The sequence below is a fragment of the Anguilla anguilla genome, chromosome 7 (assembly GCF_013347855.1).
Source record: "Anguilla anguilla isolate fAngAng1 chromosome 7, fAngAng1.pri, whole genome shotgun sequence".
Lineage (NCBI taxonomy): Eukaryota > Metazoa > Chordata > Actinopteri > Anguilliformes > Anguillidae > Anguilla > Anguilla anguilla.
In genome coordinates, this window is record NC_049207.1 from 45,533,304 (window position 1) to 45,547,745 (window position 14,442).

The 14,442-nt window shown below is 52.3% G+C and overlaps 1 protein-coding gene across 3 annotated transcripts in view; it reads left to right on the top strand.

Annotated features, from left to right (window-relative positions):
- Positions 1–12,981, top strand: part of LOC118232153 (F-box/WD repeat-containing protein 7) — a 143,391-nt gene extending 130,410 nt beyond the window's left edge. For all 3 annotated transcript variants that reach the window (XM_035426809.1, XM_035426810.1, XM_035426811.1), the window contains 5 exons: positions 285–398; positions 6,340–6,521; positions 7,437–7,662; positions 9,152–9,362; positions 12,542–12,981. In XM_035426809.1, the coding sequence (XP_035282700.1) occupies positions 285–398; positions 6,340–6,521; positions 7,437–7,662; positions 9,152–9,362; positions 12,542–12,810 (1,002 nt within the window). In that variant the 3' untranslated portion in view covers positions 12,811–12,981. The remainder of the gene's footprint in view (positions 1–284; positions 399–6,339; positions 6,522–7,436; positions 7,663–9,151; positions 9,363–12,541) is intronic.
- Positions 12,982–14,442: the final 1,461 nt, after the last annotated feature.

Consider the following 14,442-nt stretch of genomic DNA (forward strand, 5'->3'; position numbering starts at 1 on the left):
CGGCTCGAAGAGATTGCATTGAAGTTTTGTGCGCGCTTCTATTATGTTCCCCAAAATGTCTAAACGGGAGCCGGTTGAAAAGGTTCCTTCCTGTTTCCAGGTGAATTGTGGGCAAAGTCTGTCCTTGTTGCTGTGCTTCAAAGCGCTTTGAAAGTTTACCTCATCAGCAGTTTGTTTGGCCCAGTTTCACTGCAGTCAATATTTGCCTTCTTGCAACCTTGCTTTTGATGTGTGTGTGTGTGTGTGTCTCGGCCTTAACCTTTGACCTCCCGCTTCCTCCTCAGGTGCTCAAAGGTCACGACGACCACGTGATCACCTGCCTGCAGTTCTGCGGCAACCGCATCGTCAGCGGCTCGGACGACAACACGCTCAAGGTGTGGTCGGCAGTCACGGGCAAGGTGAGCCCCCCTCCCGCGGTCGCTTCTGTCCGACAGCTTCACAAATCTCTCCCTTTCCCCCCGCTCGCCTCTCCAGGAACCCCTATTAGAACTGCGTTTCCGATCCGTTGAGGCGTTTTCCCATCCGCTGGCGCGGGCGTGCGGCTGACTCGAGCCGTAATGGTGGACGATCGCCACGCGAGGCCTTGTCGGAGCCCTCATCCCCAGCCGTGTGTTTCATTTTTTCAGCCGTGTATTTTTCGCGCTTATCGATCCGTTTCATTACAACTCAAAGCGGGTGAAGCCATCAATAACAGCCGCCTTGCTAACAACACTAACGTTATTCTCCCCCCCCCCCCCCCCCCTCGTTCTTTGGCGCTGTCGCGGTCGGCGACCGGTGGCGTCTAGGCGGAGCGCTCGGCCCCGACCGGCGATGCGTTCATCAGGTGCCGCGACGGAAACGTCTCGCTCGAACCTTCGCGCCAATCCCAGCGGTCGGGTATTAGAGAATAGGCGGTGCTAGTCATCAGACTTGCCCGTGCGGTAGGGGGAGGGGCTTTCCATTTACACCCCTCCCAGCCTTAGCCCGGCGTCCAATAACATTCTCTCAGGGGAGTAAGGAGCTTCCACGATTTTGTGTTGTCCCACGCCTCTCTTTGTCATTTTTTGTTTTATATTAGAAATTTTTTTTTCCAGCAAGCCGGCGAAAAAAAAAAAAAAACAGAAAAGAAAAGCCTTTTTAAGAATTCATGACCGAATCTGTCACATCAGCCTTGCGGCTCTGCTTAATGCTAACCCTTAAACAAAAGCGAAACCCAAAAAAAAAAACAAAACGAAAAAACTGAACGCGAGCCAGCCGCTCGCAGATGGCCGTGAAGCACGCCGCTTCTCGTACCCTCTCCGCGCTCCGCGCCCGCACTGGAGCCCTAACGAGAGCCCTAACGAGAGCTCTCGGTGTTAAGGGCTCTGTGGCTCCGTCCTGCTTTCAGAAGGGAAGGGGGTGTTGGGGGGGCGAATGGGGGGGGTGGGGGGCAGGCTCTCCCATGTAATTGCATCAGAGCGCTGCTGAGGGAAGTTAAACGAGCGAACGGGGAGCCGTCGGGAGGGGGCTGATTGCGGAGGGGGGGGGGAGGGGTTAATACGCCACGTTTAATCAATTCCCTAATTTCCGCGCACACGGTTGCCGTAGCTACCCACCCCCCCACAACTCACACAAGAACGGTTCAGGCGCGAAGCGCACATCGCTCTTATTCTTCCATTAGACGATGAGGTTACTGACAAGATCATTGGTAACCCAGTTAATGGAGAGATGGACTGTAGATAAAGGGACCAGGTCTCCTGGAGGACAGGGGCATGTAGTCCCCCCCCCCTCCCTCTAAAGGATTGTGATACACACCAGCCCATTGGGCTAATATCGTTAGCTGCACGTTATCTGCATCAGATTTCCCATATGAAGAAATGCCATTATCTGACTAATGTGTAGCTATTTTTTGTTGGGACTTGGATGATCTACATAAGGCCACCAGAACCCTGCTGAAGAATACAGTAGTTCTTATGCAGCACTACTGCGTACATCTGTCACGATGTAGCCATGGGGCGGGGTGACGAAGCAGTGCATCGTGGGAGATTTTGAGCGAGCTGATTAGTGGGAGTGGCTTAAAGGCTCAGAGGGTTTGCGGTAATCAGCTTCCACCTCTGGCTTCTCTGGCAGTTGGTACAGATGTTCCGTATTTGTTCTCCTGATAGAGATCTGGCAGGACTGTGTGGGTGGCTCGGAGAACAGGCTTTGAATCCGTTCCCCCTTCCTCTTTAGCCTTTTGTGTGTTTTTATTGGGTGTAAGTGTGGACTTTATGGAGATTTGTTTGGCCCCTCGACTTGCTCTCGAGGTGCTTGTAGACGCATCTGTTTGAGTAGGTTTTTTGAGAGCCTCAACTGACGATCTGAGGCTTCGAACGTCTTGAGTAGAACCGGGCGGGTTCAGTTCGCCTTCAGCCGCGCGTTCGGCCCGCCCGTCTCTGTCGCCGCTTCACGCGGGCGTGCGGACGCCTCTCCGTCTGCAAATTTACGGTGCGACTGCGATGCGTAAAAAATGCTCCAGCTCTCGTTCCCCCCCCCCCCCCCCCCCCCCCAGGTCTGCATTATACTCGTCCTTCTAGCAGAGGTGGAACGGAGAACGAATGATCTGTCCATCTGTTCTCGTCAGTGGGATTCCCAGAGAGAGAAAGGGAGCGAGAGGGAGGAAGGGATTGCGGGAGGGATGGAGAGAGGGAGGGAGAGGGGGGGCAAGGAGAGATGGAGGAAGGGGGGGGGGCAGGGAAAGAGAGAGGGTGGGAGGGAAGGAGAGGGAGATATGCACCCCTCTTGTGGGCAGATTTCAGGAGGGAAGTCATCAGTCGGGTTTGATAATTAACGCGCCGCGTACATCTGGCTTTCTTGGGACTACCTCCGCGAAACACGTTTCGGGCGCCGTGAATCGGTCTCTCGGGATACCGCATGTCTCCCACGCCGTTATCTCAGCACGCGTTCTAGATGCCGTCCGCCCGCCCGCCCGCCCGCCCGTACCCTTGAACCCCAGCGATAGGCTGAAATTGGATTTTTATCGTCCCTTCGCCCCAAACGAGGCCGCTGGTCTCCCAGGCCGGCCCACACAGTGCGGCGAGACGGGGGTGGGGGAGGGGGCGCGCTGAGTCACAGAGAAGGGCCCGCCAGAACAGAAACCGAGGCGATCGCGAAAGAAGGTTCCGGAAATTGTGCCTTTGTGAAACGGTTTGGAGAGGGCAGCAGTCGGCAGTAATCCCATTAAGAGCAGCTGACCCGCCTCGCTCTCCTCGCTCTCCCTGCGCTTCTCGCCTCAAGCTGTTTTTTTTAAATGTTCCCTCCCCTGCTCGGTTTCGGTTGCGCATACCTCCGGCTGCGAGGCGTCTCCCCCCCCCCCCCTCCCCGGTTTCGGCTGCGTCGGGGCCCGCCCGCGGGTTTCTGCTCGCGAGGGGGGCCACGCCCTCACGCCTCGGTCCGTCGCTACACGCCAAATCCCCCCTCAGTTTCGTTAAGACTCACAGGCCTTAGGCACCCTGCTTTACTCCTCAGTTCTTTATCCTTGAAGTGTTTCATTTTCATTCTCTCTCTCTCTCTCTCTATCCCTCCCTCCCTCCCTCCCTCCCTCTGTCTCTCTCCCTCCTTTCTCTTTCTGTCTGTGTGAGTGTGTGTGTGTGTGTGTGTGTGTGTTAGTGTGTGTGTGTTAGTATGTGTGTGTGTGTGTGTGTGTGTGTGTCTGTGTCTGTGTGTGTGTGTGTGTGTGTTAGTATGTGTGTGTGTGTGTGTGTGTGTGTGTGTGTCTGTGTCTGTGTGTGTGTGTGTGTGTGTGAGTGTGTGTGTGTGTGTGTGCGTGTGCGCGTGCGTGCGTGTGTGTGTGTGTTAGTATTAGGGGGTATTCTCCTCGTGTTGCAGACGTCCTTTAGAAGCGCTCCGCAGGAGAGCCGTCTGACCGCACGGTCGTCCTCGGCCCCGGTCAGCCCAGCGGCGTCTCCCAGCCGCGGGAAGAATGCGCGGAATGTCAGGTGTGAGCGCGGCCGCGCCCGTCTCGTTTCGGCTCCTGGGTCAAATATTTGCCGTCGCCCGGGAAACTAAAAATAAGCCGACGGAAAACAGTTCGCGGTCGGAATGCGGAGGTCAGAGAAGAGCTTTTTGAAAACTGTTAAATATTTGCCTTGACGCAGGCCCCGCCCTTTTCCCAGGCCGGCTGCAGTCGAGCGCTGTGGCGGGGTTAGCGCTGGCGAAACCCCGCCCTCGCGCGCTGGACGCGCTCTCCGTGGGTCGCGATAAGGCCGTGGCGGGATTCGGCGGGAGGCAGCCCGGAACATTCATCATTAGCGCGTATCTGATGCAGTTTGGACGGGTCGCTGCGGTTAAAAACACATTCACTAAAAAGTACTGTCCTTGAGGTCTGGGGGTCTGGTCCGTGTTCTCCGAAATGGAGTCTAAGTGGATTTCTGCCATTACACAGAATATAGGGCTCTTATGTTCTGTTTAAAAGGCGGTCTTCATCCCACTTGTCCGTCAAACGCCAAGACAAATTTTCCCCGCAGCATCGTAACAAAGGCTTTCTTTTTCACCTTCTCTCTCCTCTCGCTGTTATTCTTCCTTTCCTGTAAAATGAATCGTTTTCTTCAGCAATTTTTTTTTTTTGCGGGGGGGGGCGTTGTACAGGAGGAGGCAGGGACCCAACAGCTGTTGCGGACAGCCTGTTCTCATTAGAGGAACCCCGTCCGATTCGAGGGGCACACATTCGCGGGACGCCGGGGCGCGTTTCGGACACGCGATGGCACGCGGCCACCGCGCAAACGAGAGTGCGCCGTCCTGCCGTCATTTTCGTTTAGTAGCTCCGCTATAATTCTGCCTTTATCGCTCAGTGGTGTGCCATTGGAAGGTACTGGTAATGGGCACTTGGAGTGGTTTGTGTATCGCTCGCGCCATGCTCATTGTAGCACTTAGCGGCCTCTTTACGCCATTATTGCATCGCGCTCGAATGGGAGGGGAAAAATTTAATACGGGAAATGTCATTTAGGGCCCATTGGATTAGTCCGCAACCTTTGCAAAAACACAAACACCCCCCAAAAATTACAGTAATTTACTGGTCCTAACAGACAGGGTTGCGTTTTTTTTTTTTGTGTTTTTTTTTTCCCGCATGGCAGGCAGATAAACGGACACCTAAACCCCTCCATTTTGAAAAGAGCCTGTAAGGGTCCTCTCCCAGTCCTAAGTAGCAGATCACGGAGCTGGGAAGATGCTCACACTATGATCCTGGAATGCTCCTCTACTTCCCAATGGACTTAAAATGAACTCCTTCATCCAGTAATTGATTTGAAAATATATCAATAAAAAAAATCTAAAACTGCCGGTTTATTTCTGGTTACGTATAACCTTTCCTTGGATGTTTTCCGCCTTGAATAGAGGTATCCTAAGGGTAGGATTCTTCTGTCAGTTTGGAGAAACCGGGTGGACCGACTAGGCACATTATTAATTTCATACTCCGGAGTGATTTTCTGCCTTGTGGAGCCTTAAGTCGTCCTTTTGAAGAAAAGTTGGCATACTGTAAACTATAATTGGGTCGTTTTTTTTTTTTTGTAGATTTTTTTTTACACAAGCACAGAAAGAAAGTTGAAGTGTAAGGTAATCCCCGTGTAAGTTTCAGGACTACCCTGCTGGCTTCAACAACAATCACAAATGTTTTTAATCAGGTTGAAGACTGGTTTTTCCAAGAAAGTTCCGAACAAATCGGAGAATCCTGAAAACAGCGCTGGCTAATTTTCAGAATCGGGCCAGTGCCTGTTTCTTGTTGCCGGCGCGGTGCGTAACCGAAACCCGGGCAGCTCTTTGCTAACCGCTTCGCCTGCGGTCCGACGAGCCGGGACGGCAACCCGGGAAGGGGCTTCCGTCGCACCAAGCGGAGAGGCCTTCAGCGTGTGGCGTGGAGGGCGGGGTCAGGAAGGGGGGGGGCACGGGGGAGTTCCTGGTCCTGCCGCCGCCCTCATATCGTAGGGGCGCAGGAAGACCAATTTGCACGCACCGGAGGCGTCCGGGAACTCGAGCCGCGTCACCGTTCCTCAGCAGCTCATTATTCGCGGCTAACGCCATTAGTTGAAATTCAAATGCGGCGCGGGGGGGGGAATGAAGTTCCCTAATCACCGCACCCTGCATCCAGTTAACGATCTCAGATTGCACCGAGCCGGCGCTCGAGCGAGCCGGACTTTCTGAAGCGGGGGAAGTGGCGGACGGCGACTCGCTTCCTCGTTTGCGAAGCGCGTGCGAGAGGTCGCGGCGGGCGTTGGCGTCCTCGTGGACGGGCGCGCCACGGCGACGCCGCTTCGCTAGCCTAGCGTCTTGTTTCTCGAATGGATCCCGGAATGCGTTTCGTTTCACCTGCGTCACGGGCCTAAGCTTCTCCTTCCTGTGCGTCTGCAGTGTCTGAGGACGCTGGTGGGCCACACGGGCGGCGTCTGGTCGTCCCAGATGAGGGACAGCATCATCATCAGCGGCTCCACGGACCGGACGCTCAAGGTGTGGAACGCGGAGACGGGCGAATGTATCCACACCCTGTACGGGCATACCTCAACGGTGCGATGCATGCACCTGCACGAGAAAAGGTACACCCCCCCCCCCCCCCCCCCCCCCCCGCCGATTCGACAGCCACCCCCACCTTCTTAGGGAAATGCGCGCGTTCACCGGACGCCAGCCAAATTAGTAGGCCTTCGTGAAAAGATGTGGCAAATATTCAAAATGGAAATAGCCTGACTAAGAGATGGTGTGCAGTGCATAACACAGTAAGTTAGCATCACGCTTAGCTGTATTAAGTGAAATGCATACGTCCACAGTCTGGGTCGGTTCCACTTTAATGCATTACACTGAATGTTGTTCATCAGTTGATAAATCCTCATTGAACACCATGGCCGCTTTTCAAAATTTCAATTCGTAAAATTGGATTGCAGTTCATTCCCTGTAATGGGTCCGACCCCAGCCAAGTGTACAGGATAATCTTGATTGCCTACACAGAGAGCATATAGCAATTGTGTTTTAAGACAAACCTGCACAGATACTGCGTAGCTGAAGCCTAGTGAGCAGTGTTTGGTATGGAAATGGGGCGCGTGTGGAGCATGCTGCACTGTTTCTGCTGGGGCTTTGCATACCTGCATAACAGGAGCGTGTTAAAAGCGCAGTAATATCCATCCTTCTTCGGCGGAAGGCGTTTTGCAAATTAAGAGCGCCTCTTTATTTCTTTTTTTAGAAACGCCATTTTGCGTGTTCTGTACTGAAACCTGGGGGCCGGGGGGGGTGGGATAGTTTAGGGATGGCCCTTCCAGCTCCGCGCAGTTGCACTTCTGTTGCCACGGGAACGGTGGTAAACCCAGTTTTACTCGCCTAAAAGACCCGTTCGGGCGTGGCTGGACCTGCGGGACAGCCGGAGGAGCGGAGCTGGATTATAAAGGGTGGGGGGGGGGGGGTGTCGCGTGTTTGAGGAGCCGCTGGGACTAACCGTCCCGTCCGTCCCCCCCTTCCCCCAGGGTGGTGAGCGGGTCCCGGGACGCCACGCTGCGGGTTTGGGACATCGAGACGGGCCAGTGTCTACACGTGCTGATGGGCCACGTGGCGGCGGTGCGCTGCGTTCAGTACGACGGGCGCAGGGTGGTCAGCGGCGCCTACGACTTCATGGTCAAAGTGTGGGACCCCGAGACCGAGACCTGCCTGCACACGCTTCAGGGGCACACCAACAGGGTCTACTCATTACAGGTGAGCAGTACACCCCAAACTATTCATTACTAACACACAGTATACCAGCAGGGTCTATTCATTACAGGTGAGCAGTACACTTCAAACTGTTCATTATTAAAGCACAGTACACCAACAGGGTCTACTCATTACAGGTGAGCAGTACACCAACAGGGTCTACTCATTACAGGTGAGCAGTACACCAACAGGGTCTACTCATTACAGGTGAGCAGTACACCAACAGGGTCTATTCATTACAGGTGAGCAGTACACCAACAGGGTCTATTCATTACAGGTGAGCAGTACACCAACAGGGTCTATTCATTACAGGTGAGCAGTACACCCCAAACTATTCATTACAAACACACAGTACACCTACAGGGTCTATTCATTACAGGTGAGCAGTACACCCCAAACTGTTCATTACAAACACACAGTGCACCAACAGCGTCTATTCACTACATGTGAGCAGTACACCCCAAACTATTCACTAGAAACACACAGTACACCTACAGGGTCTATTCATTACAAGTGAGCAGTATACCCCAAACTGTTCATTACAAGCACACAGTACGCCCACAGGGTCTGTTCGTTACAGGTGAATAGTGTACCCCAAACTGTTCATTACAATTTCGCACTACACCAACAGTGTCTGTTCATTGTTGGCGAGCAGTGCACCCCAAACTATTCATTGCGAACGCACAATACACAAACTGGATCTATTCCTTGCAGGTGAGAAATATACAAACAGGGTCTCTTCATTAATTGTGAAAGACGCACAAGCAGTACTTTACTACAGGTAATACGGCAGTGCTACCCGGTGTAGGTAACGGATAAGGCAGCAGTACTCATTACAGGCGATGACGGACCTCTACTCCTTCAACAGGGCCTGCTGTTCGCAGTGTCAAATGGGACGTGATGTGCTGTGTGCAAAAGCAATTGGGTCAATTATATGAAATAATTTGAGTTGTGTCAAGTGGAAGAAGTAATGAGCAGATTCTGTCGGATAAACTGTGTTGTGAAGATCAAAACCACGCTCGTTATTTGCAGAAGGGCTGCTCCTCTTTTCAAATGCACCATTTCTGCACTGATGATATACATTGACACAGCCATCCAGATTTAATAGCCACCTAATGAGCAGTGAGCTATGAAATGATAACATGACATTTTCTTTCCTTTTGCCCCCACCAAATTTTTTTATTGTAAATATTTCAGTTGACAGGATGCATTATCTGCTTTTGGTTACACTATAAAATGTTTTTAAAATGCCTTATTTAACTGGTGGTCGGATATCCTATTGTGCTCTGTTTCTAGTAATTATCTCAGATTATTAGCTTTTATAGGTCAAGGCAATTATTATAATTGTTATTATTATTATTATAGCCATCTGTGCATTTTAATGGAGATGCATCTCCTCTTTTAACCATGTATTTGCATGAAAGGCTTACAGCTATCCAAGCATAGCCCTAAACATAGGTCCTCCTCCGCCCCTCCCCCCCCTTCCTGACAGTTTGACGGGACCCACGTGGTGAGCGGGTCCCTGGACACGTCGATCCGCGTGTGGGACGTGGAGACGGGGAACTGCATCCACACGCTGACGGGGCACCAGTCGCTCACCAGCGGGATGGAGCTCAAGGACAACATCCTGGTCTCGGGCAACGCCGACTCCACCGTCAAGATCTGGGACATCAAGACGGGACAGTGCCTACAGACGCTGCAAGGTGAGCCGGCGGGGTTTTAACCGCACCCCCCCCCCCCCCCCCACCCCTCACCCCGCGCCCGCCCCTGCCCCCTGTCCCCGCACCGTCCCGCCGCTGGCCACTGGCCGCTAAAGAAACCGCTTCAGCACTTCTGCCCAAAGTTGTCCTTTCATAATATTCAGCCAATTACATGCTTCAGTGGACAGTTAAAAATAGAGCAGAACAGGTTATAATGTAGATTAGTCTATAAGTTGGAGTTGGGGGGAAAAAAAGGGATGAACTGTGTGTGTGTGTCTGGGTGTATGTGTGTGTGTGTGTGTGTGCGTGCGTGGGTTGGTTGGCTGTGAGTGTGTGTGCGCGCGCATGTGTAGGTGGGTGTGTGTGTGCATGTGCGTGGGTGGGTTGGGTGTGAGTGTGTGTGTGTGTGTGCGTGTGTGTGCGTGCGTGCGTGTGCGTGGGTGGGTTGGGTGTGAGTGGTGTGTGTGTGTGTGTGTGCGTGCGTGGGTGGGTTGGGTGTGTGTGTGTCTGTGGGTTGGGTGTGTGTGTGTCTGTGTGCATGTGTAGGTGGGTGTGTGTGTGTGTGTCTGGGTGTATGTGTGTGTGTGTGTGTGCATGTGCGTGGGTGGGTTGGGTGGGAGTGTGTGTGTGTGTGTGTGTGCGCATGTGTAGGTGGGTGTGTGTGTGTTTAGAGGTTGTTTGTGTTCTTACGCACACGTCTGCGGTTGGAAGCAGGGGTGTCCGTTATAAAGCAGGTACGGCGTGTTTATATTCGGAGAGCGTCGCGTGAAGCCTCCTCGGTTTACCTCTCGAACCTCGGCGAGACGGGGCGGGACGCAGGTTTCCAGCGCCCGCGGCGGGCGTGGCTCCTGCCGTCGCCGCAAAAACGACATAACGACTCCCCGTTCCCACGCGTTAACGCAGGCGTCCGCTGTGTAAGAACAGCAGCCTGACTTTCAGATCGCAAACGCTAGGCTCGGGCCTCCCGGGAGCTGCTATTGTCCTGAAAGCGTTCCCGGGGAGACCTTTCTTCCCCCCCCCCCCCCCCCCCCCCCTCTTCGCTAGCGCAAGGGCACGCACACCACAGCGGCCCGCCCAGCGGGGCTAAGCGTAATCTCGCGGGACGTTGATTGTGTGTGCGTAACTGGGGCGTAACTGGGGCGCGTAGCGGCACGTTAGCTTAGCCGGGTTTCTGAATAAACGTGAAGTTCTGCGGACGTGACTTCGCCAGGCAGCGAGGCGCTGACGAGGTGACCCGAGGAACCGCGCCCGTCGTTTCACGCCGTCGTCGTCTCAACCGTTATAATAACGCACGGTCGCCGAAGTACGGACCGATTTATCCGTTCGTCGTCTTGCGATGCCGAAAAAAGTCACGGTTCGAGAACGGCCTTTTTGTCAGCGGAGCGTTCGCAGTGCGGAGGTAATTAGTTCCTGTTTGACGCTGGTTGGCCAGGTTGGCTTGCCCGAGCGTCGAAGTAGTTGCTTCATCTGAGCACAAAAAAAGGCTACAGTACAAATTTAAGTGACGCAAGTGTGGATTAATTAAGACTCCGATGGGGTATTTTATCGAGGTCATTGAGCCGTCGTATACTGTAGTTTCCAGCATATGGCTGCGTACGCCATTAACTGCTTCGCATTCAGTATGAAGACCGACCAAAAACCCAGTTCACCTATAGGAACAGGGCAAAGAAACAGTGTGGAACGGATAATGTTATCGTCTACTACACGTTGCTGATTAAACAGTAAACGGGGAGAGTAAAGGGGTTAAGTTTAGCATTAGATAGGTGTGTTTTGTGGTGAGGTCTGTGCTTTACAGTTTCTTTGTGCTGCAGTTTACTGTGGTTTCTGTGTGGATTAGAGCAGCACTGAACAAAGAGACTGCAGAGAGCGGCTGACACAGTGAGTGAGAGGTGCTGAAATTGGGCTGCTAAGGGGGGAGGGGGGGGGGTCGCCTTATTAGGGCGCGCGGATGGGAGATGACCCGGGGGACTGGGGTGGGGGAGGGTTGTTTTGTTTTTTGCAGGGCGGCTGGCTAATTGGGTCAATGAGTGGTCGCTAGCGTTCATTAAAAGGCACAGACGAAAGACAACGGCCAGCGCGTTTTAGTGAGGGAGGAGAGCGTAGACCGGTCTCTGGTGAGCAAATTAACCAGCCAGTCCTGTAGGTCCAGTGTGGAGGCCTCAGGTTTGGTTGTGAACGGCGGACATTTTGTACATTTGTCTTTGGTCCATGTGTGTGAACTGCGATGGTGTGGGAGGACAGTTGTGCATGAGACCAAAGCATCTTAAAAGAGAAGGTTGAAGACCGGGTGGTGTTACAGAATAGCTATTAGCCCAGAGAGGGGGGGAGAGGGGAGGGGGGGGGGGGATTTGGGTGACAGACCTCCTGAATAACAAAGGTAACCCCATGTGTCATTTCACTGGTTATGGCTGTGATTTCTCACTGGGGGACATTTTGCAGCCTGTTTAAAAGGTTATTCATTTGCAAGTGTAATGTCGTGTCAAGGACTTAATTATGCCTCAGAAAGAGACAGTGTGCCGGCACATTGAGTTTCGAACACGGGGCTAAAATGCGTCTTCTACTCTTTTTATTATTTTTTTGTACAGTAGCCATAATGAAGGTTTTTTTTTTTTTAGCGTATGTCAGTGATGTATTTTAAAATTATAGATATTTTTTTGCATGCATGTCACATAGCAATGGATAAATTATTTCAATTTATGAGTATTGATTTCTTTGTGTATGCATTTTACGTTTTGTATTATGTTTTACCTTGCATGGACAAATTCTCGTGAGACATTTAAAAAGGCATCAAACGATTTTCTCGGTTGGTTTTCTAGACTGATGCAATCGGATCTTTGCTGAAGCAGGTTCTTGAGTGCGTAACTGAAGAGGACGGCAGTAGGGGTGCTCTTAGGCTCAATGATTGTACAGGAAGCCTTAGTACAGTTCCTGCAGTGTGCTGAAATCTCTGGGGGGGGGGGGGGTTTTGTGTTCTTATATTTCGGTTTTCCATTGCTTGTGACATTTTCCCCCCCGGGACAAATTTCATGTTAAATGCAATATTGGTTTTGGGATCGTTCGTGTCATAATATTCAACATTATTAGTTTCCAGAGATTTGGTGTTGCCGGGCATACCTCACACAGCGAGGGCTCACGGTTGTTTATGTCTCCACCCCCCCACCCACCCTTTCCCACACCCCTAGGTCCCCACAAACACCAGAGCGCTGTGACCTGCCTGCAGTTCAACAAGAACTTTGTGATCACCAGCTCGGACGACGGGACGGTCAAGCTGTGGGACCTGAAAACGGGCGAGTTCATCCGCAACCTGGTGACCCTGGAGAGCGGGGGCAGCGGGGGGGTGGTGTGGCGCATCCGCGCCTCCAACACCAAGCTGGTGTGCGCCGTGGGCAGCCGCAACGGCACCGAGGAGACCAAGCTGCTCGTGCTCGACTTCGACGTGGACCTGAAGTGAGGGGGGAGGGGCAACGAGGAGGGGGGAGGGGGTGCGGGGGGGCGGAGGCGGCGCGGGGGCAGGGGGGTTGGTGGTGAAGGGGTTTTCGGCACAACTCACCAAATTAAGATCAGACGGCCGCTCCTCATGCCCCCCACACCGTGACCTGCCGGTCCATTCCACCCCATGCGCCCCCCCCCCCCCCCAACCCCCCTCTCCTGATACACCCCCCCCCCCTTCCCCACGCAAGCCAGGTAAAGCCTGCGGTCTGCTGGGAAGGGGTGCAAGGGAAAAATAAAAGGAGAGAACTGACAAAGGCAAAACTCACCATGGAAACGCACTCCATGGAAACTCCTCGCTGATTCCCCCTGTGGGTCGGGTAATTTTGCACAGAGACTTGCTCGCCCAAGCCTGACGTAACTGCCCATATGTATAAATACGTAAACAAGGCAACAAATCTATGGACTCTCCACTGTATAAATACGTTACAAAGGAATGAAACAACAGTTGTTGACAAATGGTAAATGGTGTAAAGAAAATGTTCCTCAGTTTTTAAGTGTTGAGTTTGGCTTCTTATCGAGGGGAGAAAAAAAACACAGCAGTGTCAGTGGAAGCCTAGAGCTTGCTAGAATTTCAAACCAGGAGGCAACTGCCTCAATTCAGACATTTTTTTCCTTTTTTTTTTTTTTTTTTTTTTTTTTGCGGGTTTGTGTGTTTTGTTTCCTGGTTTGAACTCAACAGAAAAGCAAACCGTACTGTGAATTTTACTTTGTATGTTCGATCCATCGAATTCAAAGTTTTTTTTTTTGTTTTTTTTTTTGCCAACCGTTGCCAACAACAATCACAGTCACAGTATTAACTCCTTTCTTTCTCTCTCTACATCTCTCCACGTTTTTGTTTTCTGTTCTTGTTCAAAGCTGAATCTGGAATTTATGGAACTGGTATGGGAGCTGGCCCAAACTTCCCGGAAGTGTGGCCGTTTGGAAGGGGAGCTCTCCGGGCAGCCTCCCATCCCAGCTCTGTACTTCCGGTGGCCAAACTGTATTTATGCTGCTAAACGAAAAGGAAAAGTGGAAACTTTTTACGGCTGCGACGTTTTAGTCCCAGGCGAAATTTCCAAAATTGACTCTTAGTTTGGACTTAGTTTGGACTTAGTTTGAAACTCGACGAATCGTAAGACTTTTTTTCTTTTTCTTTTTGCCACTGAAACTTGAGCCAAAATGTGCCTCTACGAGGCGGAGAGGAGGAACGTTCTGGAGGAGCGGGGAACGGGTGTGCCTGGCGCGGGCGTGCCTGGCGCAGGCGCGCCTGACGCGGCCGTGCGGATCTGTGTGTGGGGTGCGCGTGCGTTTTCCAGGCGACTCGTAAACACATTCCTGAGGACAACGCTCCGTCTGCCTGCTCTGCGGGGGGAAGCTACCCTGCCCTGAGGATTGTGGGGGGGATGGGAAAAAAATCTCGAAAATAAAAGTCTTTAATTTAACGAAATGTACAAAGGTTTCTGTTTACCCATTTGATTGGTTCAGATGTTCAAGAATGGCATTCGAGTTAAAGCTGGACATTTAAAAAAAATAAAACTGACAAAAAAACATTTCGACTAGAAGCAGGTCTGTCTTAGTGTGACGAGTATTAAGCTATTAAACATGTTACAGT